This window comes from Taudactylus pleione, unplaced genomic scaffold, assembly GCF_031769625.1.
Source record: "Taudactylus pleione unplaced genomic scaffold, aTauple2 ptg000181l, whole genome shotgun sequence".
Classification (NCBI taxonomy): Eukaryota; Metazoa; Chordata; class Amphibia; order Anura; family Myobatrachidae; genus Taudactylus; species Taudactylus pleione.
The window spans coordinates 520,426-546,502 of NW_028284583.1; the positions used below are offsets into that span (position 1 = coordinate 520,426).

Below are 26,077 nucleotides of genomic sequence, written 5' to 3' on the forward strand. Positions count from 1 at the left end.
GCAATACAAGGACAAATGTTCTTTTATTTTGTTTTGTTCTATATATTCCGCAGCATCCTGTATGATGAATACAGTTCAAGGGAAAGAATTACAAACATTTTAAATACAAAAGAAAAAATATCTGATCTCTGTTTGAAGGGGGGAGTTCTTTCTCATTTTAGTTCAGTGCATCTGAGTGTATTAATGCTGTTGCTATTACTTCTCATAATAAAGAATCCACGCTGGCAATAAGTGAGTGCACGTGCATATAAATACGTTTAGATTTAACATAACATCTACAGTGTTATTACCAACATGGAAAACCCACAATACTTTCCATATAAACCCTGTTTTGGTGGTTATAGAATAATTATAGAGTAGGTGAGTCATTTGAATATCAGTGTACAAGGCAGAATAAAGAGCTTTCTTCACCATGTAATGGGATGTGTCATCTTTAGCCCATTGACTCCAAAAAGTATTGCATCATAATTGCATCAATGAAATCATTGACAGAAAAAAACATTACTTACCATAAGGTCATTGGTTATCCACACGCTTAAAATATTGCTCTTGTAATGTAGTCAATAATTTATGTAAATATTCTTTCCCTTGTTTAAATTTTCGTTTTCTGTTATTTTTCTTCTAGAAAAAGCCACTATCTGCGATAATAAAGGAAGTCAGTGATGGGTAAGTATTCACTTTTAAAAACTAGAATAACTCAGAAATTTAAATTAATACACTAAGTACAGAATCCCAATAAATATCCATTTATAAAGACAAAGCTCATAGTGCACCACACCAGTGTAACATTGCATACATAAATATAAATATATATATATATACATATATATAAAATAAACCCAAGCATCGGCGGCACTCACGGTTTTTAAATAATGAGGACAACAGCCCAATCTGAAACAGATTGGGCTGTTGTCCTCATTATTTAAAAACCGTGAGTGCCGCCGATGCTTGGGTTTATTTCAAATATAAACGGAGGGCACCCGGTAAGCTGTTACTTGATGACGGAGAGTGCCGATCACTGGTTGGATTATATATATATATATATATATATATATATATATATGCAGCATACAGTTCAAGGGAAAGAATTACAAACATTGTAAATGCAAAAGAAAAAAAAGACATCCATATCACATACTGTACTTGCCAACTCTCCGTGATTGTCAGGGAGACTCCCTGAAATAGTAGCAATCTCCCTGATTGTACCTTACCTCTATTATGAAACTGTTATGTAAAATAAATAACAGATATGTACAGTCAAATGGGAGAATTAGTATAATTTCCCTGCATTGGCACAATGATCCCTATGGCTACATGCATTTTCGGAAAAGTATCAGTGTGTTTTCATTAACACACAGATCTTACTAACTGCATTGGGGCTTATTTACATTTGGGTGTAAATCAATTTTATGACACGCCTCTCAGATGTAGCAGAACACGCCCACTTTACCGCTGCGCTCTTAGGTGGTGCTTTCACAATCTCCCTGTAATGCGTTTTCAAAAATAGGCAAGTATGCCATATCAACATAACGGCTAAAAACAAAATTTCTCTTATTTGAAAATCGGACAGATCCAGCTAGAGGTACCAGTTCCAGACTCTCCATTCTACTGCAGAAGTTATTGCAGCACCTTATACCAGTTGTAATAGAAACAAATATCATTAGAAATATATCATTTAAATATAGCTTTATGCTAAGTATATTTTTAGAGGTATTGCTTAGTATGCACCTTTACTGTTTTGTTGTTGGAGAAGCAGCTGTATAGTATTGTTTTTCTATCTTCATTGGGAGCCTATTTATCAAGCCCATTTTGTATAAGATTTATGCAGAAACAGTAATTGCTGCATCATGTGTTCCTGCTATGTACTAACAGCCTAATGAAGGAGATTTCACAGAAGTCTCTTGCAAAACATCTATTTAGCTCTGAAGATCGCAGTCCCCATTATTATGAACGTGGTCTGACCCCTTTGTACCAAACTCCGAAAAGAAAAGCAAATTGGAATTTGTTCCCAGTGGTTTACGCCATCTTCAGATGGGGCCAGCATCGGATCACTGGGGGTGCAGCAGCGGATTGCAGAAGCTGGCAGCAGGCGTCTATTTACTCAAGACACCTCCTTCCGCATTACCATATTTTAGCTCCGCCACTTCGTACGAAAACTCAGGCCCTATGTCCCATTCACCAAATAGTGATCAGGTGCTTTGTGCAGCCTAGGGGCCATATTTATCAATGACTGTTCTCATTCACAATGAGTGATAAAACTCATTACATCTGGTAATGGTGCTCCAGCCAATCAGCTCTCAGCTGTCATCTGCTAGAAAAATGACTGGATGGAGCACAATTTATCATACACAAATTTTGACACTCGTTGTGAATGATAACAATCGTTGATAAATAAGGCCCTAAGGGGGAGATGTACTAATGGCGAAAATGCGGTAAAACCCCCGTAAATGCAGTTTTCAGAGGTTTCACCGCATTCCACGTATATACTAAGCAGCAGAATGCGATGCATTCTGCTGCTTCGCGTCGCTAGGTAACACCACCTTCAGGTGGCGTTTCCCAATAGAAGCCTATGGGCTTCTTAACTTGACGCTTCTGGCTGGGAGGGATCCCCCACGGCCCGCGTCCTTCTGCACATTCGCAGAAGGACTTCTGGGTGTTCAACCCGGAAGTCCGTCTGCCCGGCAGCATCGTAAAGGACAGCTCTTATCGAGAGCTGTCCTTTGCTAAATCCTTTGTACCTACCACGAGCCACTCCCTGTCATGACATTTGTCTGTTTCAGTGTATTATGGTTATTTTAAATTAGAGGAATCATAAAATTTGCTTGGAAGTATTTTTATTAGTTCTAGGGGCCTATATACCACAATATGCATTTAAAATGCGTTTGTGGTGTGATATATTCCCCTAAGTTCGCAATATCACATGTGAAATATCACATGGATATATTCAAATTCTCACACTAGGGCAGACCTTGTCCCCTCCCCGCACGTCTCAGGGTATTTTTTGCAAACAATATGCACAGTACATGCACTGTTGCCCCCACCCCGCCCCCGACTAACCACTACCCGCTCCCTCTTCCCTCTCAGCTTACAATTGCCTCAGTTCCTCTGTGACTCGGGTAATCTGATAGCTGGGCTCCTGCTCTGTGATCTTGGTTACCTGGTCTGTGCAGTAACACTGAGATGCAGGGGCGTCTTAAGAGAGGAGGGGGCCCGTGTGTACTCCCCGTGCGGGGCCCCTTCCTTTCTCCCCAGTGGCCGTTAGCAGACTGACGCGGCTGGCCAGCCGCCGGAGCATTAGTAGACTCCGGGCACTAGAGTGTGCCCAGAGTCTACTATGCATGTGCAGAACGGCGGAAAAATGGCTGCAGCGGCCATTTTCCAGCATTCTGTACATGCGCAGTAGATTCTGGGCACGGGAGTGTGCCCGGAGTCTACTGCGCATACGCAGAACACCATAAAAATGGCCACAGCGGCCATTTTCCGGTGTTCTGAGCAGCGATGACACCCAATGCGGGACCATGGACAGGTGAGTTTAAAATAATATTGGGTGCAGGGTGTGCGGTGAAGGGGCCCCCCTGCCCCGCACACACTGCACCCATAATAGATACGCCACTGCTGATATGGCGGGACTTCACTGCATCTCAGTTCACATGACACCAGATGACCTGGGTTACAGAAGGAGCCCAGCGATCAGCTGACCTGGGTCACAGACATCAAAAAGATTGATAAATAGGAGTGGTAAATAAATTAACTAAATTGAACAGTTGAACTCCACACACACCACCCATTCCCCTCACACACCACCCATTCCCCTCACACACCACCCATTCCCCTCGCACATCACCCATTCCCCTCGCACATCACCCATTCCCCTCGCACACCACCCATTCCCCTCGCACACCACCCATTCCCCTCGCACACCACCCATTCCCCTCGCACACCACCCATTCCCCTCGCACACCACCCATTCCCCTCGCACACCACCCATTCCCCTCACATACAAAAAAGAAAAACAAAAAAATCTTTTCTAGCATCTTTTGGGGATTTCTAGTAACTTGATAAGTTTTGTGATAAAACAAGAATCTTTTTCATGAGCTCATTCTCATAATCTGAAATGTTCCCAAAAAGAACATCTCTTTGGCACAGTTTGTTCATAAACTTTGCAAGCAGTTTAATGCAGTTTCTCCCACTCCATGTAAACACAATAAAGCTTTGTATCATATCCATACTGCATTCTTTCCATAATATTTGTAAAGCAGTTTATCCATCACATGCAAACAGAACCTGCGAGAATGGCACGTGAATAAGTGAATACCACAGTGTAAAATGTACTGTCAGAAGTTTTGGCAAACCTCCCATACAGTATGTAATCAAACTAATATGTTACATAAAACAGGTCATGGGTGTGTGTTTATTTATTTGTCACACACAGCCTTTCTATATACTTTATAACCAGTGAATGTAAACCATAAACATTCATCAATTGCAGTTAACCAGTTAGAACTATCTTCTAGAAGTGCTATGCTGCAGCCCCCCCCCCCCCCCCCTGCATTGGCTACACTGTGGCTGGCAGTGGCATCCCTTTGGAAGCACTACCTGATAGCAGTGGCGTCACAGGTGGGGTGCAGGGGGTCCGCACCTGCCGAGGGGTGGCACCAAGGTGCAGACTCCCCCTCACTGACAGGAGCCGGGTGCTGCACTGTAGCATTAAGTGCAGCATTCGGCTCCTGTCACTGAGGGAGCTGGCCGGCACTGCACACAGGTACCTCCTGCACCCCCCTAAATAATACGCACAGGGGTTCGGGTGGTGAGGCTACGCCCCTGCCTGCGTGGCCGCCCCCTTCCTGAGTCACCACGCCCCTTTCTGTGTGGCCATGGCTCCTTTCCAGCGTCCCTCCTCTACCAGGCCTCTAAAGACAGGAGCTGATGCAGTCCCTAGAAGCCAGTGTTATGCGCATGCGTGGCATCACCACATATATGCCGATCCTGGCGCCTTCCAGATCCATTGCGCAGGCACTGGGACCAGAACGCCCGTCCCGGGACTACATCTCCCCTCCTCCAACCTGCACCAGCAGTGGCACTCCTTCATCTAGAAGGGTTGGAGCCGCTGTTGGTCCTCATACACTTTTGTTGCAGTTGCGCCAAACAACCCTTCTCAGCACACTAGGTCCCATGCAGCTTAACTCTCTTCTGCCTGAAAATGCGTCTTAGTCAGTCAAATGAAACAAACTGCTTCACGAGGCTGCACTGATCAACACTTGTAAATCTGCATGTGAGTGAGTCTGAGGGGCCTATTCATCATTACTAAACTTTCCCTGGAGGTAATTAGGTTTAGAACTGGCATAGAGTTCTACCTAATTATCAGAGGAATTCATCATTCCTCCTCCCTATAACTATCTATTCCGAAAAGCTGTAATTTTTGCGATGACAGCTTTTCAGGAAATAGTTATCCCTGTCTACACTAACTCACCGCAGCTGGAAACAGTCAGTGGTCAGTGAAACGCAGGTGTGCCTGGACGTTTAAACGCCCGTGCATAATTAAGCCCCTGCGATAACATAAGCGGTCAGGGGTCTAGATGGCGACAGGAAGATTAGTAGTTTGTGTGGTAGGGTCAACCACAACTGTGTGGATCGTTCCGATGTTACTCAATGTTACCGATGTTTTCGCTGACTTGCAGAAGCATGTCATGGGAAGAGGGCGGCTTTATACAGTGGCGGGTGTCTTGTTAAAGAGCTGCAGTTTCCGTGCGATTGCATTCATTAGCAAAAGTCCAGGAATGATGACGTTTAGCCTCTTTCTGAGTTCCGTTTTTTTGGAGGGAAAAATCCGAACTCGGCGTGCAAACTCGAACCTATCCGAGCCTGCACATCCCTAGTGCGAACGCAACCTTTTCGAACCTATCTGAATCGGGCCCTTAGTGCGGTAATTCAGTTTTCTTTGTTCAGATAGATAGTACATCAACTGACTGCCAGTGTGTATTATTTATTTTTCTAGGCTGGATTTGCAGCACTGGCTCCTATGCACTTTTATGAGTCATGCCAGTCACTTGGTGGGTGTTTATCCTATTCACATCGTATGTGCTGCAGTTAATGCATTTTGTGATGACCCTCTGACCTTGCTGCTGAGTTGTTTTTTATTGGTCTGACCTGAAAAAGGATCTATAGGATCCAAAACATCGGCATGTAGCATCTGTATTGAGCAACAAATGGACTAGCTACCTGCATGAGTATGACTGTGGCATATTAAAAGTTTCATATTTCTTCAAAAGTGCTTACATTTTCAATTTCCATGGATTAATACAAAGTATTTATTTAGTTAATAGTTAACCTGATTGATATATTAAGAGATGCATCCCAGTATGAGGAGTAATCAGGCAGTAACTCTGCCTATAGTGCTTCAGCTGGCTGCCGGCACTGGCTGTGACAATTTTTCTTTTTCCTGTTAACACTGTTAGGCATATTCTTTTTTTCATGGTGGACCTGGAGCTGCAGCTCCATCTCCACCCGCCCCATTGTTAATCCGACCCTGCATCAATATACTGTAGTAAGATGGGTACACACCTAACTGATATTTCTGCAGATGATGGTTGTTCATACACACCGAACCACCATCGTCTGGCCGAAGGTTGTGTCGAGCCCCCCTCCCTGCGGCATCTGCTGCAAGTGTACAAGCAGTCAGCTGATCACCCGTACACACAGCACGATGCAGATATCTCTACCATCGGCTGTGCAGCACAGCTGACGCAATATGTCTGTGAATGACGTCGTTCACAGACCTATTGCTGGTACACACTGGCTGACGGGCACATGATATATTGGCCAATCAACTGATATCTCCCAGTGTCTACCCAGCTGTAGACACCGCAATAATACAGGATTAGAAGTACTCTTAGTGCTCGGATATTCAGAACATAGCATTAATTCACAAAAGCAGGGTATTGAGATTAAGGCATTACCCAATTCAAATTCTGGGTTCTAGCTTCATTATTTCACATGTTGGTACCACCCAGTATAGGTTTTTAGACCCTATAAAGCACAGTGTAGTTATCATCAGCTTTTCTTATTATTATATAAACATAGTAGAAGCCTAACCAATTCAAAACCCAACACAATAATACTGGCTATGCTACAATAATACAATATTACATGTTTAACCACTTGAAAGACAGGATTAAACATGTTCTTCAAATTTCTCTCTCTTTCCTACCTTTATTTTTCTCCTGTTCACGAATACCCTCCTATCTACCCATTCCTCTCTCTTTCTCCTGTTCTTGATTACCGTCATTTCTCTTTCTCTCCCTTTCCATTTTGTTCTTTTCCTGCCATCTTCTTTCCCACTTCTCTACCTGATCCTTCCATCTCTCTTCCATGTGAATCTTTCTCCTGTCTGGCTATCCTCTATCTGCTCACATTCCCACCACCCTCGTCACTCATTTAACCTATCGCCCTGCTTTTCTTGCTCTCTCCATTGCTCTCGTCAGCTCCATGCTTACCCACATTTATGCAGTGTTATATAGACATGTTCTTATTTACACTATTATCTCAATATTCCAAATACCTGTAGTTAATTTTACTGTTTTTTTTTTTTTTAACTTGGTATTGTTAAATCAGTTTTTTTCTCATTTTTTCAGTTCTCTAACTTTAGATTTTCCACATCATTCATTCCATTAATTATCTGCTTGCACTAGTACACTTCTACCACATGCGTAGTACAGGAATAATCTGGAATCTGCGTGATCCCTGTCACTGCCTCCACAGCTGAATCATCCCCTGAAATCACTCTGCAGACCAACACTGAAGACCATGTCTAGCAGGGCTGCCATCAGCGGGGGAATGCCGGTACTGTAGTCCCGGACAGAAGGGAGCCCGTCCACAGTGGTACTGGGTAGCTGCAATCAATCTCCCCTGCTTTTTGTAAACTCTGTATGCTTAAGCTTTGCCAGGATCAAAGATTGTGGTTCGATTATGCTGTCTTCCACAGTCTGAATGGATCAAGTGCTGAGCTGCTCTGGAGCCTGCCAGACTCTGTGACAGTGTGTGTAAGAAACCAGCCTCTTAGCCCCAGAACCTGTGTAATTTAAGAGTGTCCGTTTTATGGGACTGTGTGACAGTGCGTGGCCCTGATGAAGTTCAAACCTAGGCAAGAACCTAATCCTGGTCAAACTACACCACCATGCCAAATTTGGTGGAGCTAGATACAAAACTGTGGCCGTGCATAAAGGACAAACCGACAGAGACACACACTTTCTCGCTTATTCTGTAGATTTCCCAATTAATTTTTCCCATTCACAAGCACATTCTCCCTGTTCTCTGCCCGGCCCCTCCTGATCTCCTTCCCGCTCTTACCTGGCTGCAGTGATTCAGCTCTGAGCCCGTTGACCAGGAGACCATGTACGGCACCTGCTTCACTCTGCAGCTGCACTAGTGATGTCAGTGGGGCCGGATTCAAACGGTAGGCGTTCCCACGGGAACGCCTCCGTCTGGCAGCCACGCCCACCAAAGGGGGCGTGCTGTCAATCAACATCGACAGCACGCCCCCTTTGGTGCGAGACCCGGAGCGACGGAGAGCCCGTCACCATCCGGGTCTCGCACATGCGCACGACGGAGCTCCCTCCGTCGTGCGCATGCGCAGTGGGGCAACATCGACCCGCTTGCGAGCGTCCTTTGCTCACGAGCGGGTTTGAATGACCCCTAGAGTTTGAGAACCTGTGCTCTAGCACATTTCCAGATAATTATAGAAACTATGCAAATGCACATAGCTGATGGACATGTAGCTTAGAATGGTCACACAAGTCTGTATTTTGGTAATTATCCATAGTTTCAATTTTCCTTACTTTCTACATGACTAATCTCTGGTTGTAATTATGTTAATATTGTAGATGGTCCATCCTTCAGAATCATGAAGACTTGTCACTTCAATATGCTGATGGCTCTGGGTTCTATATCACCGAAAAAGTAAGTATACACAAAAGGCTGATATTTAATGTTGGTTAGCTTATTGCTTTTCACGTAGAAAACAGTTTGAGAAGCAAGCTAATTATTTCTGCTAACTTGTTTCTTTCTACACAGTGCAGATATTTATGGGTTGAACTGGATCCAATGGTCAGAGGAAGATGATGTGCATTTTTAAATGCGGGTGCCTAAGTAGCCATGTACTTGCTTCTCGCACGAATTGCATAACACACAGCATAACTGTTGTATGTAATATAAATATGAGGGCTAATACTGAGGTGCTTGAAATAGGAATTGCTCAACTAAGACACCTGGGTTAATCCCAAAGAACCCAAACAGCCATTCATATAGGAAGGGTGGTTTGTCAGAGTGGTGTTACCGAAAAAGGCTAGCAAAGGTGTAGGATATAACATAAATAAAACATTTCTCTCAAGTATTGATAGATGTCACATGCATTTCCTAGGACCAAGAATAGCAGGGGTCAACAGTGTGGCACAGCCGTAAATTATACAGTCCGGAACTGATAGTGCAGAATGGCCGACTTCTCCTGCTCAACCCAGTCAGGGAACGTAGCAAAAGCTACGGAAATGTTGTCTGGTTGTTCAGAAGCCAACTGGTCACTTTCGTGCTGCCCACGGGACTATGGTGAAGTGCAGTAATGGCTATTTACCGGAACTTTGTAAGCGCCCTAAAGGGGACAGAAGTCAGGTCTCCGATTTTCCTTTATTTTAGTGCTGCTGATGTCACCATAGTGCCATGACAAGAAGAGCACAATTTTAAAATTTGCAAAGCCCTACTGGCATCTTTTTTTAAGGTGTTGTTTCAAATGGCAACAGAAATAACCATTCAATATAGTTACTTCTGTGTGACGTAATCATACAGCCCCACTTCACACTTTTTTCCCATTGCAATCTGGCTGGACCAATATCTATTCTGTGGTACTTAACCTCATTCATCAAACTCTATTTCCTTTTAAATTGTAAGCTTGATAGCAGGAGCTCCTTACCTCTTTGTCTGCCTGTTAATACCCAGTATTATTTAATTACTGTATGTTCCAATTGTAAAGTACCATGGAATATGCTTGCCTATGGAAAAAAATATGTAGATAATAAGTAGTTATATAAAATGTATTTTGTCAACCATTCTCTGAATAGATACATATAAAACAAAACTAATACTTAAAAAAAGAATTTTCCTTAAGCAGCTATCCTGCAATCTAAAGTGTGTATTTGTGTGTGTGTATACATTTTTATATCTGTTAATGATAAATTAATATTTGTGCACTTCATATGTGTTTTTCTCCTAATCTGTTTTATCAACAAAATATATTTTCCAGACAACTGGATAACTGTGTTCAGGATAAACATTGGAAAAAGGAACTTGTGGTCTGCTTGGTTAGAACATGTTGTTTTTCCACATATAATGACAGTAGTACCGTCATAGTTTTCTGGCATTTGTAATTCCAGTCTGAGCTAAACTGTTATGCATGGCTTAAAATAGTGCCCTTACAGGAATTTTAAATCGCTACTGCAAGACTAGGTTTAATAGCGTAATAATTATTATAAATTTCAATAACAGTCCTCCAATTTACCTATGCATACATCCATACATGACATTGTCTGCTTCAAGCACATCCATTTTGAGCGAGTCTATATCGCCATTCCCATTTTGGCGTCTGGAAGTTTGGCCTTTAGGCAAACATGGCTTAGTAATAAACAGCGCCAGAAATTTATTTGATAATTTTACTTTCTGTTTTAATCTAGCACCTTTTTAAGATCCATTTAACCATTTAACTGACAAAAAAAATTCTAAAAACCGCTCAGAAATTGGTGGGTTTTCTTAAATTTGTGAATTAGGTGAAGAACATCTATTTCAACTTGCCCAAAATGATCTCATTTAAAAAAATATATATTTTTTTTGGTAATATTTGTAAAAAATTTGTTTTTTTGGAACATCCCCATTGGAACATTGGAACATTGGAAACATTGCGACTTTCAATTTCACAGTGGCTTCAGGCACCAGGTACACTTGGGAGTAAAGTTAATTTACCTTTTCCCAGCAGCTGCTAATCTCTGCAGCCGCTGGGTGGAGTCTCCTGCTGTGCTGACCGATCAGCAGTGATCTGCAGCATGGCAGACACTGGGGGTCCCTCTGAGAGCAGCAGCTGCGGTAAGATTCTTTTCCTGCAGCCGCTTACAGTGTTTATCTGACTGGTGGAAATATTGCGATCAGATAAAACACTGCCTGGTGTGCTCGGGAACAATGCGGCCTCACCAGGCGAGTGTGTGTGTGTGTGTGTGTGTGTATATATATATATATATATATATATATATATATATATATATATATAAATAATTATTTCCTTTCATATGTATAAATAATAATTTGAACTTCATTATAGCTGGGTCACCCTTGAAAATGTTTCAAAGGGCATATAGGGCCGGATTAAGGGCCACATGGGCCTGTGACTGAAAATGTTCAAGGGTCTATACTGAGAAGGGGTCACTGTGACCAGTGATGTGTGACTGTGGCCAGTGCCATGTGCATCATTTTGTGAGAAGGCTAGAAATACAAGTTTAATACCAACTTTGTGGCCAGCTAGGCAACTGGTCATCATCATGCAGCCACAAGGATGTGCCTATTTTTTTTTTGAGAGGCCTGGAGCTCCATCCGCCCCATTGTTAATCTGGCCCTGATGGCATTCAGCAGCATGGTCATTCACAACACAATGTTCTTTATCTGTCATCATGTGTTGGCATTTGTGTAGTGCTCGTCAGTTCTCCCGCTACAGCTTCATATTGCATTGACCTAAAAAGAGAAAGGGATGGCTTTTGGCAAGAGGAGCAATAAAGGTTGGATGTCTGCCAACTTCTCTCAGCAAGTGTCCCAGGGGCATGGAAGCAGTGAAAAAATAGGTACATGACTCCTGGGATTAAATTTAGGCTTATGTTTTAAAATTCTAATTCATAGTTTTACAGAATGGACATGTTTAAGATTTATATATTATGAGTGTCATTTTAAAGTGCTAATATTTTCCATTGTATCAACATTGTTCGTATAAAAGTCTGTTTAGAATTATGTAATAGTTTCATACCTTTCTTAAGTAATATAAACTATAGCACTGTAGGCAGAACACATGTCAATGGGAAGGTCAAGAGCCAAACTCTGGCGTTGTGGTCAGTTATTACTTATTACAGTATGTGTACAGCACAGCTCAGTGTTTCTCATCAGTGTCCAGATAAAATAAGCTATGTAGAGTCTGTCAGGGAACTTTTACCAGTTTCCCCCTCTCACTGCCTTGCATAACACTGCAGCTTATCTGATGCCATTTATGATTATTTACCCTGTAACAAGCTTAGACTTTGCTGGCATTTTTGCAACAAATAAAAACAATTAACACCAACACATTAAGTGAATGAAAGAAACACTGGTAGAAAAAAAAAAGATTTAAAGATCTGCTAAATATTTTCTGGTTATTGCTACCTCCTGTAGTCTTGCAGTCCAATATGTTCAGCAGATCTTCAAATCAGTTATCATGTTTGTATCTAACAGTTGCTGATGTTAGGCCTCCTGCTCATGTGAGTGGCTCTTATCAGATGTAGGATGTTTTGACAAAGTGGCACTGGAACATCATATGAACTATTGCGGTAGAGTTTGGCTCATAATAGAGACGCACCACTCCCCCAATATTGATATGACTTTTTATCATAAAGCTATCTAACAGTAACTCTTATAAATGTACAGTTGTTGCAATGCCATGTGATGTGTTTTAGGTCCGTATAAAATGTGCTACATCTGTATGATATGGTTTGACAGTAGTCAGCATACTGAGAATAGAGTAGGCATCAGGATCACCAGAACACCACTTCCAATGTTTACATACCACAATGTGCTACTATGTGCTGTGCTGGGAATCTTTATCTATAGGTAAAGTAATGTTTTTTGTGTGTTCTTGGTTTAATGTACTAAAATGGCTATCACACTTTAATGTCTGAACTACAATGAGTAGAACTTAAGCAGATCTTGTGATAGTGATCATTCATTCTTATGGCACGATTGTAAATTATATAAGCAAAGGAAGATAGAGCAGGGGATTAAAAAAATAATAGTACTGCATGCTACATACATGGTCTGTCATTTTAAAATGCATGCACATTGGCTATCCACTTTCCATAGGGCTCAATGACTGCTTCAGCTCTGATTACCTTCTCCCCAGCATTACTAGACAAGAACATGCTCCTCTGTACTCTTCAGGGGGCAGTTTCCATAACATGTTTCCTGCTATAGACCGCTACAAGCAGGGACGTTTCTATAGAGAGGAGGGGGCCCGTGTGCAGTCTCTGACACTGGCCCCCACCTCTCTGTCCGGCGGCCGGCAGCGCACTGAACTGTGCGCGGCCAGCGCCGGAGTTGTAGACTCTGGGCACTAGAGTGCGCCCAGACTCTATAGAGTTTGCGCAGGTCACCGGGATGCGGCGGCCATTTTCCCTGTACTATGCATGCGCAAACGGCGAGAAAATGGCCGCGGCGGCCATTTTCCAGTCACATTTACAGCACCAGACCCCGCGCTGACGTGGGACTTCAGAGAGGTAAGTAATACTATGGGTGCAGAGTGTGCGGTGCGGGCCCCCCCTGGACCCAGGGGCCCGTGTGCCCCGCACACCCTGCACCCATTATAGATACGCCCCTGCCTACAAGTGTCATAAAGATCTACACCACACAATACTATACATCATTATGGCAACTAAATGGAAATAGGGGGAGATGTACTAAGCCTTGGAAAGAGATAAAGTGGAGAGCAATAAAGTACCAACCAATCAGCTCCTGTCATTTTTCAAACACAGCCTGTAAACTGACAGGAGATGATTGGTTTGTACTTTATCTCGCTACAATGCAGCAAGGGCTACCCAGAGTAAAATGATTGGTAATCCTGATCCAATTCCTAATTTCACCAAATACACATTTCTGTTTTTAAAGGGCTGAAAGTACTCCTCAGAATTCATATTTAGCTGCAGTTTTCTTAAACCTGGATTTTTCAGTGGCCCTTAAGTTTTTCTGTAACCTGAGCTTCCATACCATAAAAAGACCTAGGGCCTGATTCAGACCCACTCGCGAGCAGCTGTCCGCTCGCAAGTGGGTCGATGTTATGCACTGAGCATGCGAACGACGGAGGGAGTCCTTCGCTCGTTGTGTCCGATCAAAGGGGGCGTGCTGTCAATGTTGATTGACAGCACGCCCCCTTTGGTGGGCGTGCCGGGGGCGTGCCTCCCTGACGGGGGAGGCACAGGAACGCCTCCCGTCAGAAGCCGGCCCACTGACATCACTAGTGATGTCAGTGGGAGTGATTTTGGCTCTGATAGAGCCAAAATCACTCCGGAGCTTGCGGTTGAAAACCTCAACCGCAGGCTCCGGCTCGCAATTTCGATGGTCGCGATGGTCTCGACCATCGCGGCCATCACAAAGCACGCTCGTATAGCCTGTGGGTGGTGACCTACAGCTATACGAGCGTCCAGGAGGACGCTCCATGAAAATGGAGCCCGGCCCTCATTCAGAGCGTGCGCTCTGCTCAGAGCGTACGGCTCTGAATGAGGGCCCTAATGCGCAAAATCTTCTTATTTATATGGGGACAATTTTTCTATGCACGTTAATGTTTTTGGCATATGTGTATGTAGCATGCAGTTAGGGTTGTACCTTCAAAATGTGTTTAGATAGTGGCCCACTGTACATATCCTAAAGGAACAATCCTCCACAATTGCTCCCCAAATCGCAGCTGAAAACGATGTTCCCTAAAAGAGACACAATTGCAACCATATGCAAAGTGACAGCTATCTTTCAATGAATGCCAATTGGCAACAGTAGTGTACCTGGTTTATGCCTGGCATATATCACAGACACTTGCATCCCATTTGTGAACATGTTTTAAACCATTTCTTTTATGTGCAACAAATGCATGCGATAGTATGCATCAATGAAACATGAAAAAGAATTGTGATACAGCTCAAACAACTTTCTGTATCTTGAACGGGGGAAATTTGCTTACACTCACAAACAAACAAAATCATCGTATATGTTCAAGCATTGAAGAAAAGGGCCGCGCTGACTGGTCAGAACCGGAGGTGCGCCCACTCCCTCCCCCTCCCCCCCTTCCCCATTTTAAATTTTCAACCTAGGCTTAGAGGCCTATGGACGGTTTTCAATTGAAGGGATCTACCATGCTTTTTTTTTTTTTTCTTCTTCAGGTTTCTCACACTTTTTAATTTTTTGCCAACCAGTGGGCATTTAGACTGTCTATCAAAACTGATGTTTGGTAAATAAATACTGTATATTATCAGACCCTATAGTACCAGCGATGCCCAATTGTTGCAATTGATAGCAAAACCAATGCTCAGTAAATGTACCCTCTTGTGCTGCATTCGATGTACAATGCACAATACCGGATCCAGAGCATGGTCAAGAGACTTGAATACATCCAGCAGATGGGATCACAATTGGTAAACCTTTTCATGCTTTTACTTTCAAGAACTGCCTCTTGGCTTTTAGACTAGGGTCCACTTAGTTACAACAATAGGCTTTCAGGTCTGTGATAGTATAGAATCGGCTGCTGCGAATATCTGACATAATGCTACAAATTCAAAGTTAGCTGAAGGCTTCAGTCTTGATAAGAAATTTCTGCATCTCTATTTGTGAATGATAATTTGAGGGGTGGATTCAATTAAGCACGGTAGCCGCAAGAACTGGTTACAGAGGTTACGAGCATTAGCTCCCAGTAGCTGATTTCTGCTTCCAGCCTATGGAGGTGAGAGCAGAAATTAGCTACCGTAACTGGCTGGTAAATGTGCAGTACAAATCCTTGTCATCATTAACAACAACATTGTGTATTTATAGGGCACAACATATACCGTAGCGTTGGGCAATCATCATGCAATAATACAACAAGCAGTCATAACTGATTTAAAACTATAATAAAGCATAATAGCACATACATGACTATGATAACTCAATATAGCAATGTTATGAGTAATGCACAAGTGATTGCAACTAGATAGACTCATCTTTTCTTTTATGGTTTTTTTCATCTTAGAATCGCAATGAGATAAAAAATGGAGCAATTCTTCGGTTAACAGAATCCCCAGTGAGTACCTAAGTAGTGAATATTTGTAGAAAGTGCAAGCAATGTCGATTTATAAAGAGACACTAAGGGGAAAATTTACTAAGAATTGAGTCTGATCGAGTGTTTGTTTTTTTTAAACTCGATTTGCATCACTGAAATTGGGGTGATTTGATGCTTCTGAAAAACTCAAATTTATTAGAAGTGAGTTTAGCTGTGATCAAGTTGGAAGATGGTGAAGCAGATCGAGAGTTCTCCCCCGAGTAGCAAGTTTAGATTTCTCACCTGAGATTGCAGTGTGTTCTCTCTGCCAAAGTCTCCCAAACAAGCAGCCTTCACATATCAGTGAGCTATCTGAAGGCTGCTTGTGTGCTGTACCTGTAAAAAAAATGGTTAACGTAAAAAAAAATTGAAGTAGGGTTCCCCCCCCCAAAAAAAATAAAGAATAACCAGCACTGGGCTGCTGAGCCTGTCCTGGTTTAACAAATAGGGGAAACAATTGTGTAGGGGTCCCCCTATTTTTAAACCCAGCAAGGGACTCAAATTCGGTCGGGGTGTAATGCCACAGCCAGGAGACCCTTTCACCGGGTTTCCCCAGCCAAAGCATTATCACCCCAAGCCACCGCTCCAGGGGTGCGGGGAAGAGCCTTGGGCTTCTGCCTAAGCCTTAATTGGGGGGTCCCCACCTCCCCTGAAATCCCCGGCTTGGGCTGACCGGCTTGGGGTGATAATGCTGTGGCTGGGGAGACCCGGTGAAAGAGTCCCCTGGCTGTGGCATTACTCCCTTGCCGGATTTGAGTTTGGTGCTGGTTTTAAAAATAGGGGGACCCCTACATAATTTTTTTCACCCTATTTTTAAAACCAGGACTGGTCAGCAGCCCAGTGCTGGTTCCTAAAATATGGGGGAACCCTACTCGTGTTTTACCCAATTAATTTAGGAAGCAGGACAGGCTCAAGAGCCTGGGGTTGGTTATGCTTTTTTGGGGGTGGGACCCTACGTCATTTTTAAAAAAAATGTTTTTTTATATTAACCCTTTAAATAGTGTTTACATTGCGAAACATACACAAATCACACTGATCTGTGTATGTTTCTGCCACACTCACATTTCAGGAGGTGGTCTATTTGAAACTTCTAATTAGCTGCGAGTTTGCTACAATTACACCCGAGATTTCAATCTCGTTTATTAGTAAATTCCCGAGTTGTATCTTTTTCACGGAAAGTACTTCAGAGTTTGGCCGATGGTGACTTTATTCCAGTTTGCAATCTCACCCGAGTTTATCAGTGAAAAGAGAAAAATATCACCTGAGTTTGCGAGTTGAAAAAAAATGCCTAAACTCACCAGAGATTGCAATTTCAACCAAACTCAAATCTTAGTAAACTTACCCCTAGGTGTGGATAAGAGCAATGAGTTCTATTTTGAGTAGGGATGGTCTACTTACCAAACAATATAAAATCTTAAACTGTTAAAATGATTAAAAAAAAAAAAGTGGTTTCTGTTGAAAACATAATAAAGAGCAATTGTCATTTGTAAATTTTTTGTAATTTTTTTTAATGCAGGGAATTATGAGCAAATATGGTGTTTGTTTACAAACAAAATATATATACAAATATACAAACAAAAGTCACTTTACTATAGATAATGTTAACTAAAAAGTTATTTGTTGTCCTCTTCTTTTTATGATGTCAGTACAAAGACCGGTTTTACTCTTTTATATAGAAGCTCGTAAAACAAGTAGTCTACAAAATATATATAGAGAGAGTAAGAGTAAAACCTGTCTTTATACTAACACAAAAAAAAAGTAAAAACAGATGAGTAAGTATCTTTAAAAATCATTATCAATAGTTTTGCTCCATCTGTAATGGCCATTGACCATTGAAGCTTTCCCATTGATGGCTGAGGTCCGATGTTTCTCTTCCATTTATGTCAAAGGGTTTTTTGTCCTCCCGTTGCACCCCATCGTGCAGTGCTTACCCTTTTCCCTTTCCTTATTGGCCCATCACATTCCTATTTCCCACAACAGTGATACCCATGGGTCATACCATCAATGGTTTCCAATCATCAATATAAAGTGCCAATGGTAAACCATTCAAAGGCCATCCCTAATAATCCCTAATATGAAGTGACTGGTAAATTAGATGAGACTGCACTGGCTATCATAGGAGGGCCTCACAACCCAAAACATTATTTCAAAAGGGAAAATGGCATTTGTTAATATGAAGAAATCTTTATATCATAATGGTTTATGATACATTTCAAAAGAAATACATTACTTTCATTTTTATTTTGCCTTATTTAATAAAAGTGCTAGAGATGTGTATGTATGTGTCGAGTGGTGAGATTAACAGATGTGTACTAATACAGTTCTCTTCATTTCTGTCTGTGATTAGGCTCACAATGCTCAGAAGTTCCATGATAGAGTCCAATCTACCAGTATGGATGTCAAACTAGAAGGACTAAAGGATTTGGCCAAATATTCACGAGATATAACTTTTGCACAAGAATTTATAAACTTGGATGGCATCTACCTTCTCACACAGATGGTGGAAAGTGGAACAGAGTAAGTCCTTTCTAGTGTACATATCCCATAGTTTCATAAACACAGCACCATGGTGGTCTCATTTATAAACATATTTAATTTAACTTTAAAAAGTCTGTTATATGGAAAATGTAAATGCTTGTTAACACAATGGATTTCTTGTTCATAATTCTAATTTGTTTCTGTGAGTTTTATTTTTTAATGGCTAAAGAACAGTTTGATCATTTCTATATATATATATGTATATATGATATCAACTGCCACCAAGGTAAAATTAAATATTATTAAAAAAACGCATCATACAGTAATCATTTATCATTGTGGTGATTCATCATAAATAGCATCCTGTATATTTAGAATAAAGAAAACACCTACTTTTAATGCATGTTTTCTTTTTTTCTTGTAAATTTACAGGTCCCTTCATTTTTAAAAAAATTTTTTTTTATTATTGATAATATTAACATTAGTTCAGATAATACAGGTGACAAGTATGAATTCCCAGAAATTGAGTATAGCCGAAAAGCTCTCAGGTGGCATATATGTATTTAGGTTATGTTTGTTTGTTTGTTTATAGTAAGAATAACCAAATAAAGTGCTCATTAGATTTATTTGGGTAAAAAAGTTGACATCCAGATAGTACAATTTTGTTTATCCACAAATATTCAGAACATTGAAGATTAACTAACATGGCACCATATTGGCATAAGGCAAAGCAGCAGAAACTTGGTTCTAACTTGGTCTGGGCAAGATTGTTCTTTATACAGAGCATTCATTACAGATATTAATGATATAGTGGGTTAAAATTAGTATTAACCCTGGGTACTGTGCTTTAGTTATGGATACCCTACTTCTCACAGTTTTCAATTCCTTGTTACCGTTTGAAAGACTTTAACGTATGTTTGTTGTTGTTAACGAATACAGTGACCTTCATACTCCAATTATATAAGCAGCCATTAACTAAAACTTTCACCCAAGGTTTAAAATATATGCAGATTGCAAAAAGACCCTAGACTGTAGTCTACTTTATATTTCTCAGCCGATCTTCCAGGACTGAATCTGAGCAGTGAACTGAGGGCCTAATTCAGACCACCTCGCGAGCGCTAAGCGGGTCGATGTTGGCCCAGTGCGCATGCGCACGACGAAGGCGGCTCCGTCGTGCGCATGTGCGAGACCTGGTTAGCGACGGGCAAGCTGTCACTCCGGGTTTCGCTACAAAGGGGGCGATGGTTGTCGATGGTGAGTGACAGCACGCCCCCTTTGGTGGGTGTGCTGGGGGCGTGGCTGCCCATGGGAACGCCTACCGTCTGGGGCCGGCCCCACTGACATCGCAAGTGATGTCAGTGGGAGTGCTCTCGGCTCTGATAGAGCCGAAAGCACTCCAGGGCTTGTGGCAACGAGACCCTACCACAAGGGTCTCATTGCAAGCCCGATGGTAGCGATGGTCTTGACCATCGCGACCATCTTCCTGGCCGCTCGCTATAGCTGTGGGTGGTCACCCACAGCTATACGAGCAGCCAGGAGGCCGCTCTAAAAATGAAGAAGGACGGCCCTGATTCAGAGTGAGCGCTGAATCAGGGCCTGAATCTGAACTGTGCAGGTTCCTGTACAAATTCAAGAACCAGCACCTAACTGTGCCAGGCTGTGCTGCTGATCACACCGAAACAATGGTAGTCATATTGTGGAGACCCTCAGCCCCAGCCATGTGAGCATGAAATAGCCTATAGAAATTGGAATCATCAAACACTTGCACCAGACCCCCCCCCCATTCCAGGAACCAGTACTCAAGGTTTGCTGGAACATGCAGTTCCACAATCGTAACATACGAAGACCGGTATCCAGTTCTCAAACACTTAGGATTAAGGACCTCATTTAGAGCCGGACGCTATTTGCGGTTGCTCGTTCAGAAAAAAGGGGTGGCTATTCAAATGAACCTTTCGCTCTTTGCGGTCTGTTCACGCCTCTAGGTCTGAACGAGCGAACCAAACATGCGGTCGTTTTTTTGGAAAACTACGCCCCCTGGCCGCTTGCATCCTACGTCATGTCCGCTATTTATTGGATTGATCGAGTACATCGACCAGCGTATGAACTGCTCGCTATTATTGTGGTTGGTTTTTCCTACCGCAATCATGCGAGCAGTTCTGACTTTAAAATAACCCAGTGACGTGGTCAATGACGCTGCTGTATTAATTATGCACACCCATAAAACGCCCGGTTTGACCTTTAAGCACGCCTGCGTTCGGATCTCCACTCCCCGTTTCAAACACCTTCCCCTGTTACCACCCACATACGCCTCCTCATGTCACTCAAAATAGCAGGCATTCGCTATTTAGCGAACAAATGATTTTCGGCTGCACTGACTGGTTCGCACATGCGTATTACGATCCGTACGCATGCGCAGTTGTGCAAACATCGGTCGGAACGAGCGAGCGTCCGCTTACGAGCGGCTCTGAATCAGGCCCTAAATGTATTAGTCTGCGTGATGCTTTAAAACATCGGGCAGACTAACTAACTGAGAACTCACCAATGCCTGCATCGCACAGGCTATTACATTTACACCTTGAATTAATTAACTGTCTAAACATAATCAGCCGTTCTCAGACTCTGTAGCCAATCAGACGCAAGCTGCTTTGACTTTCATATGATGGCTGTTTGCATATAGACTCTTTCATGAGCCCTCTTCATTTATTCACATTGTGTCTGCATTGTTCAAAACTCAAGGTCTGTGGTACTATTGTGAACGGGATGCAATCGGGAAACCGGCTGACGTGATCCCGACAGCCGGCTTCCCGACTGCTTTTTCCTGGGGTGGGTTAAATGACAGGCGTCTATATCTAGATGCCTGTCCTTTTCCCGACGCCGCGAGCGGACAGCTGCGGGGGGAGGGTTAGGTTTAGTGCACCCGGGGGGGACTTAGGGTTAGGCACCCCCCCGGGAGGGTTAGGCTAATGGGAGAGAGGATTAGGGTTAGGCACCCCCAGGGGGGACTTAGGTTTAGGCAGTGGGGAAGGGGGAGGTTAGGGTTAGGCACTTGGGGGGAGTTTAGGGTTAGGCAGCCCTAAGGAGGGTTAGGGGGGTTAGGTTAGTTATTACTTACCTGAGGACGATCTGGATTTCCATCGCTGTCGGGCTGCCGCTGCCAGGATCTGTTCATCTGTCGGGCTGCCGGGAATCGAACCGCAGTATTTCATACCGATTCCTTGTGAACTATGGCCCTCATTCAGAGCCATACGCTCTGAGCAGAGCGCACGCTCTGAATGAGGGCCGGGCTCCATTTTCATGGAGCGTCCTCCTGGACGCTCGTATAGCTGTGGGTCACCACCCACAAGCTATACGAGCGTGCATTGTGATGGCCGCGATGGTCGTGACCATCGCGACCATCGAAATTGCGAGCCGGAGCCTGCGGTTGAGGTTTTCAACCGCAAGCTCCGGAGTGATTTTGGCTCTATCAGAGCCAAAATCACTCCCACTGACATCACTAGTGATGTCAGTGGGCCGGCTTCTGACGGGAGGCGTTCCCGTGGGAACGCCCCCGTCAGGGAGGCACGCCCACCAAAGGGGGCGTGCTGTCAATCAACATTGACAGCACGCCCCCTTTGATCGGACACAACAAGCGAAGGACTTTCCTTCGCTCGTCGCGTCTGGCGCATGCGCACGACGGAGCTCCCTCCGTCGTGCGCATGCTCAGTCCATAACATCGACCCACTTGCGAGCGGACAGCCGCTCGCGAGTGGGTCTGAATCAGGCCCTATATGTTTAAATACTTACAGTTCTACAGGTACCAACATGCTTTGCCAGCCATGGACATGCTGATGCTAATAATCTTACAAAAGTTCCAGTTCTACAAACATCATGCCCAAGCCTTGCTGATATTTGTAGTTGTGCAATTTTGGACAATATACTATTGCCTGCTTCCCACTGCTGAAGTTGGTGTGGTATGTTAGGTAGACAGTTCTCATATCAACATGCATTCGGATGACATGGTAGAAATGTCAACTTATAGCATATCGACAAGCTTAGCATGTCAATATTCAGCGTGTGTACAAGAATAACATGTCAAAATTATAGATTATCAACGTCCTGATAGCGCAGCGGTTACTTATTTGATCCCGGCAGCAGCGGCGTCTCCAGCATCCTCCTCTGGGTCCTGGTGGTCTGTTCCAGTGGAGTGATCTCATGTGCCGGCGTTCCAGTAAGCATACATCTCCTGACCATTAACCCCCCCCACCTCCAAAGCCAAAGCCTAACATCCCCCCACAGCCTAACCCTAACCCACCTGATGGTGCCTAACCTTAACAGTCAGCATTCTGAGAATGTTGACATTTCACATGGCAACATTTCAGATGTTGACCATGTGAATATGTCGACATTCTTAGGATGTTCACCTGGTGCCTGTCCACATGTTGAACCATGTTGACATTCTAGTGTCGACCATGTGAATGGTGACTTGGTAAATGTCGACCATATGGATACTGCTCAAGTGATGCAAGAATCGCTCCAATGCCACTTAGCAGGGGCTGGTTTGCTTTAGAGGAGTAGATTTTTTGCAGGTCTGATTGCCCTATGAATTTCCACTCTGTGCTCAGTGTTTTGGGCTGGCACATTAAAATCATTAATGGTTGATGGGCATCCCTATTCACAGGTCACTAGCTCTGCCTGTTAAAGCCTGATGCTGGTTACCTTTTTTTTGCAGAAGAACACCATAGTCGTTCTGCTGTACCAGTAACCAGCTAAGTATAGCACTGTTGCTGAATACTTATTTTACATTGTAAACATGCCATCTTTCTTTTTGTTCGTTTATTTTATCATTTAATTTTTGTTACTTTTATTTTCTTTTTTGAACAGTGTAACCAGCATCCGCATGTACACCAAGGCTTATTGAGCTGCAGTCAAGTCTACCGGGGCTGTATCTCCAGGTAGCATGCATGCTATACTTATGTGTACATGCCCTTACTGTACTTACCTTGCACTTCCCACCTTGGATCAGCCTCTCCAGGTGTAAAAGGTTGAAGGTGCAAGTTACTTGATACATGAAATTATTATATTTTTTTTACATTTGACAATTTATTAAATAAATAATTGAAACAGGTGTGTAACTGCAATACAATACTCACCACTTTTGAGAATATTTATATTGTGTTTATATAAACCATTAAAAGCCTACCCCAGTTCAAAATATCATAAGCTACCCAGGATAGCCATGGATGGGTTAACTATGTATTTTTTACATCGTTTGCATGAAACGTTCATGTCATTGGGAAAACAAATCTCAGCCTGACAGCCATTGAGGGCAGAGAACCATTGAATATCTGCCATTGACTGAAACACTATTGGTGGCAAACCATCAATGTTTAACCATTGATGGCCAATGGCCATTCCTGTTCACATTTCGCTAGTTCACATAAAGCACACCACTAACCACAGAGGAAACACTGGTGAGAAGAACGAGGACGTGTGCTGTAAGAACATGGTCGCCGGCGCAGCTTATGGCTTCATGAGTGCCTGTGTGTCGAATAATGTTAGAGGGAGGTCATTAAAGCTGCTAGAAAATACTAGAGTGCAGCATATTTTTAACACTTAGTGAATACAGTTACGCCTATGGTAAAACATCTTGCGTTCGTAAATAAATTAGTGGGTTCATAGGCAGACTTAATGGCCATCTTTGCAAGCACTTTCTATGACCATTGCAGATCATAATTTTCATCATCAATGCATAGCCGCTATCACATACTTGCTTACTTAGAGAGTCTCCTCTACTTAGAGAATAGGGATGGTCATCGACCATCGATGATTCAAAATAATCGATGGTTTATGACTGATGTCGAATACTTTCTTCATCTATGGCAGAAAGCCAATGGTTCTCTGCCATCAATCATCAATGGACGAGTGGGAGACTTTTTTTTTTTTTTTTTACGGGATGGAGCTTAGCCCCGCCCCCTGGTGCAGGCTAAGCCCTGTCCCTTTTTTTGATTGTCCCATAGCCCTCCATTCCCCACCGCAGCGGTGGCTATCGAGGCGTGCAAACCATCAATGACTCACCATAGACTGTTTATGTTCCATCAATGGTAACCACCAATGGACGTAGTTTTATCCCCGCTCCCTCTCATCAGCGTTGTGACTTCTGTTATTATCTCCCCATCCTGCCCACTTCACTAGGTAGTGGGTGGGATGTTGGAATTCCAGGCACTCTTCTGGGGGTGTGAGGGACTACCTGAAAAATCAGGAGTCCTCCCGCACCTTCTAGGAGAGTAGGCAAGTATGGCTTACCCCCATTATCTAGCTCCTATGTAATTAGGAGAATAAAAACACACCAGAGCTCTCTCTCTTTCTCCCACTCCCTCTCTCTCACTCTCTGGGGTAAATGAATTAGCCTGGAAAATGCAGGCATTGGCGAGTTTGGTTTTGCATTTCAAAATGATTGCTCCTTGATAACATGGGGCAGACTCACTGGAATCTCACTGGATCCTGCATCTGGCAGGCTATTTTATGACCGGCTCATAGGTTGTGCTGTCACAATCTCCCTGAATTTCTTTTTCTAACGTAAGCAAGTATGGTAAAAAAACCCAGCATTTGAACACCTGCTCCCTGGATGTACAATAATAGAGAATAGAAAACAGGAAAGAAAAGCAGTGCATAGAACAAACTGGTGACCTGCTAAACAGACTAGTGCATTGTTTGCAATGCTACTTTTGTTCACTAAAACCGTGACATTGAAAAGATTAAAGTTTTACTAACAATTGTCTTTTCCTTTGAGGATAATAAGAGACGTATTTTACATTATATTTTTTGTTCTGCAAAAAATGATCCCTTTGACAAAATGTAATTAAAAGGCAGGTCAACCAAAGCCAAATCCCATTTACTACAGGAGTATAAAGGGACGCTGGAGACTGAGCCTTCAATTAGTCTCTGCTTCGTCCCTCTGTAAGTTATGAGACTGGAAGCATTGTTGAACCTGAATGTTTTCATTGTAGTACAAAATGCTGCACATGTAAGAATAAATAAATACATCTGTAAGTCTTTTTCTGACAATGATTTTGGTTCATTACGCAAATGTCATCCTCACCTGGGAGCATTGTTGCATATACCCTTGTTCTGGATTCTGAATTTCATTTATATTTTAATTCAGTAGACTACTGGATTTATTTTAGTGATGCATTTAATTGCATTTCCTATGCGGCTTTGAGGCTTTGCACTTTCACCAGGCCAATCTATTGTACTAGTAGTGTGTGTTAATGCTTCAGTAATAAATACTTTGTGCAGCATTGTAAAAATGGCAACATTTCAGCACTCATTGGTAAAAAAATCCCATCAGAACACATTTATTCTGTTTTTTAATCCGGTTTAGAGGTTGTGACGATATTTATGTGGTAAAATGCCACACACAAAAAAACATGTAAGGGAGTCACAATTTACTACAGTGGATCATTCTTTTGAATAGTTTAATTCATGAATATAAACACATCAGTATAGTAAAATAAAATG

At 42.8% G+C, this 26,077-nt stretch overlaps 1 protein-coding gene across 7 annotated transcripts in view; it reads left to right on the forward strand.

The window, feature by feature from the left end:
* ELMO1 (engulfment and cell motility 1) overlaps window positions 1-26,077 on the forward strand; it is a 487,164-nt gene that overhangs the window by 130,231 nt on the left and 330,856 nt on the right. For all 7 annotated transcript variants that reach the window (XM_088476019.1, XM_088476020.1, XM_088476017.1 and 4 more), the window contains 4 exons: window positions 626-666; window positions 8,880-8,955; window positions 16,034-16,084; window positions 18,450-18,619. In XM_088476019.1, coding sequence (XP_088332145.1) covers window positions 626-666; window positions 8,880-8,955; window positions 16,034-16,084; window positions 18,450-18,619 — 338 coding nt within the window. The remainder of the gene's footprint in view (window positions 1-625; window positions 667-8,879; window positions 8,956-16,033; window positions 16,085-18,449; window positions 18,620-26,077) is intronic.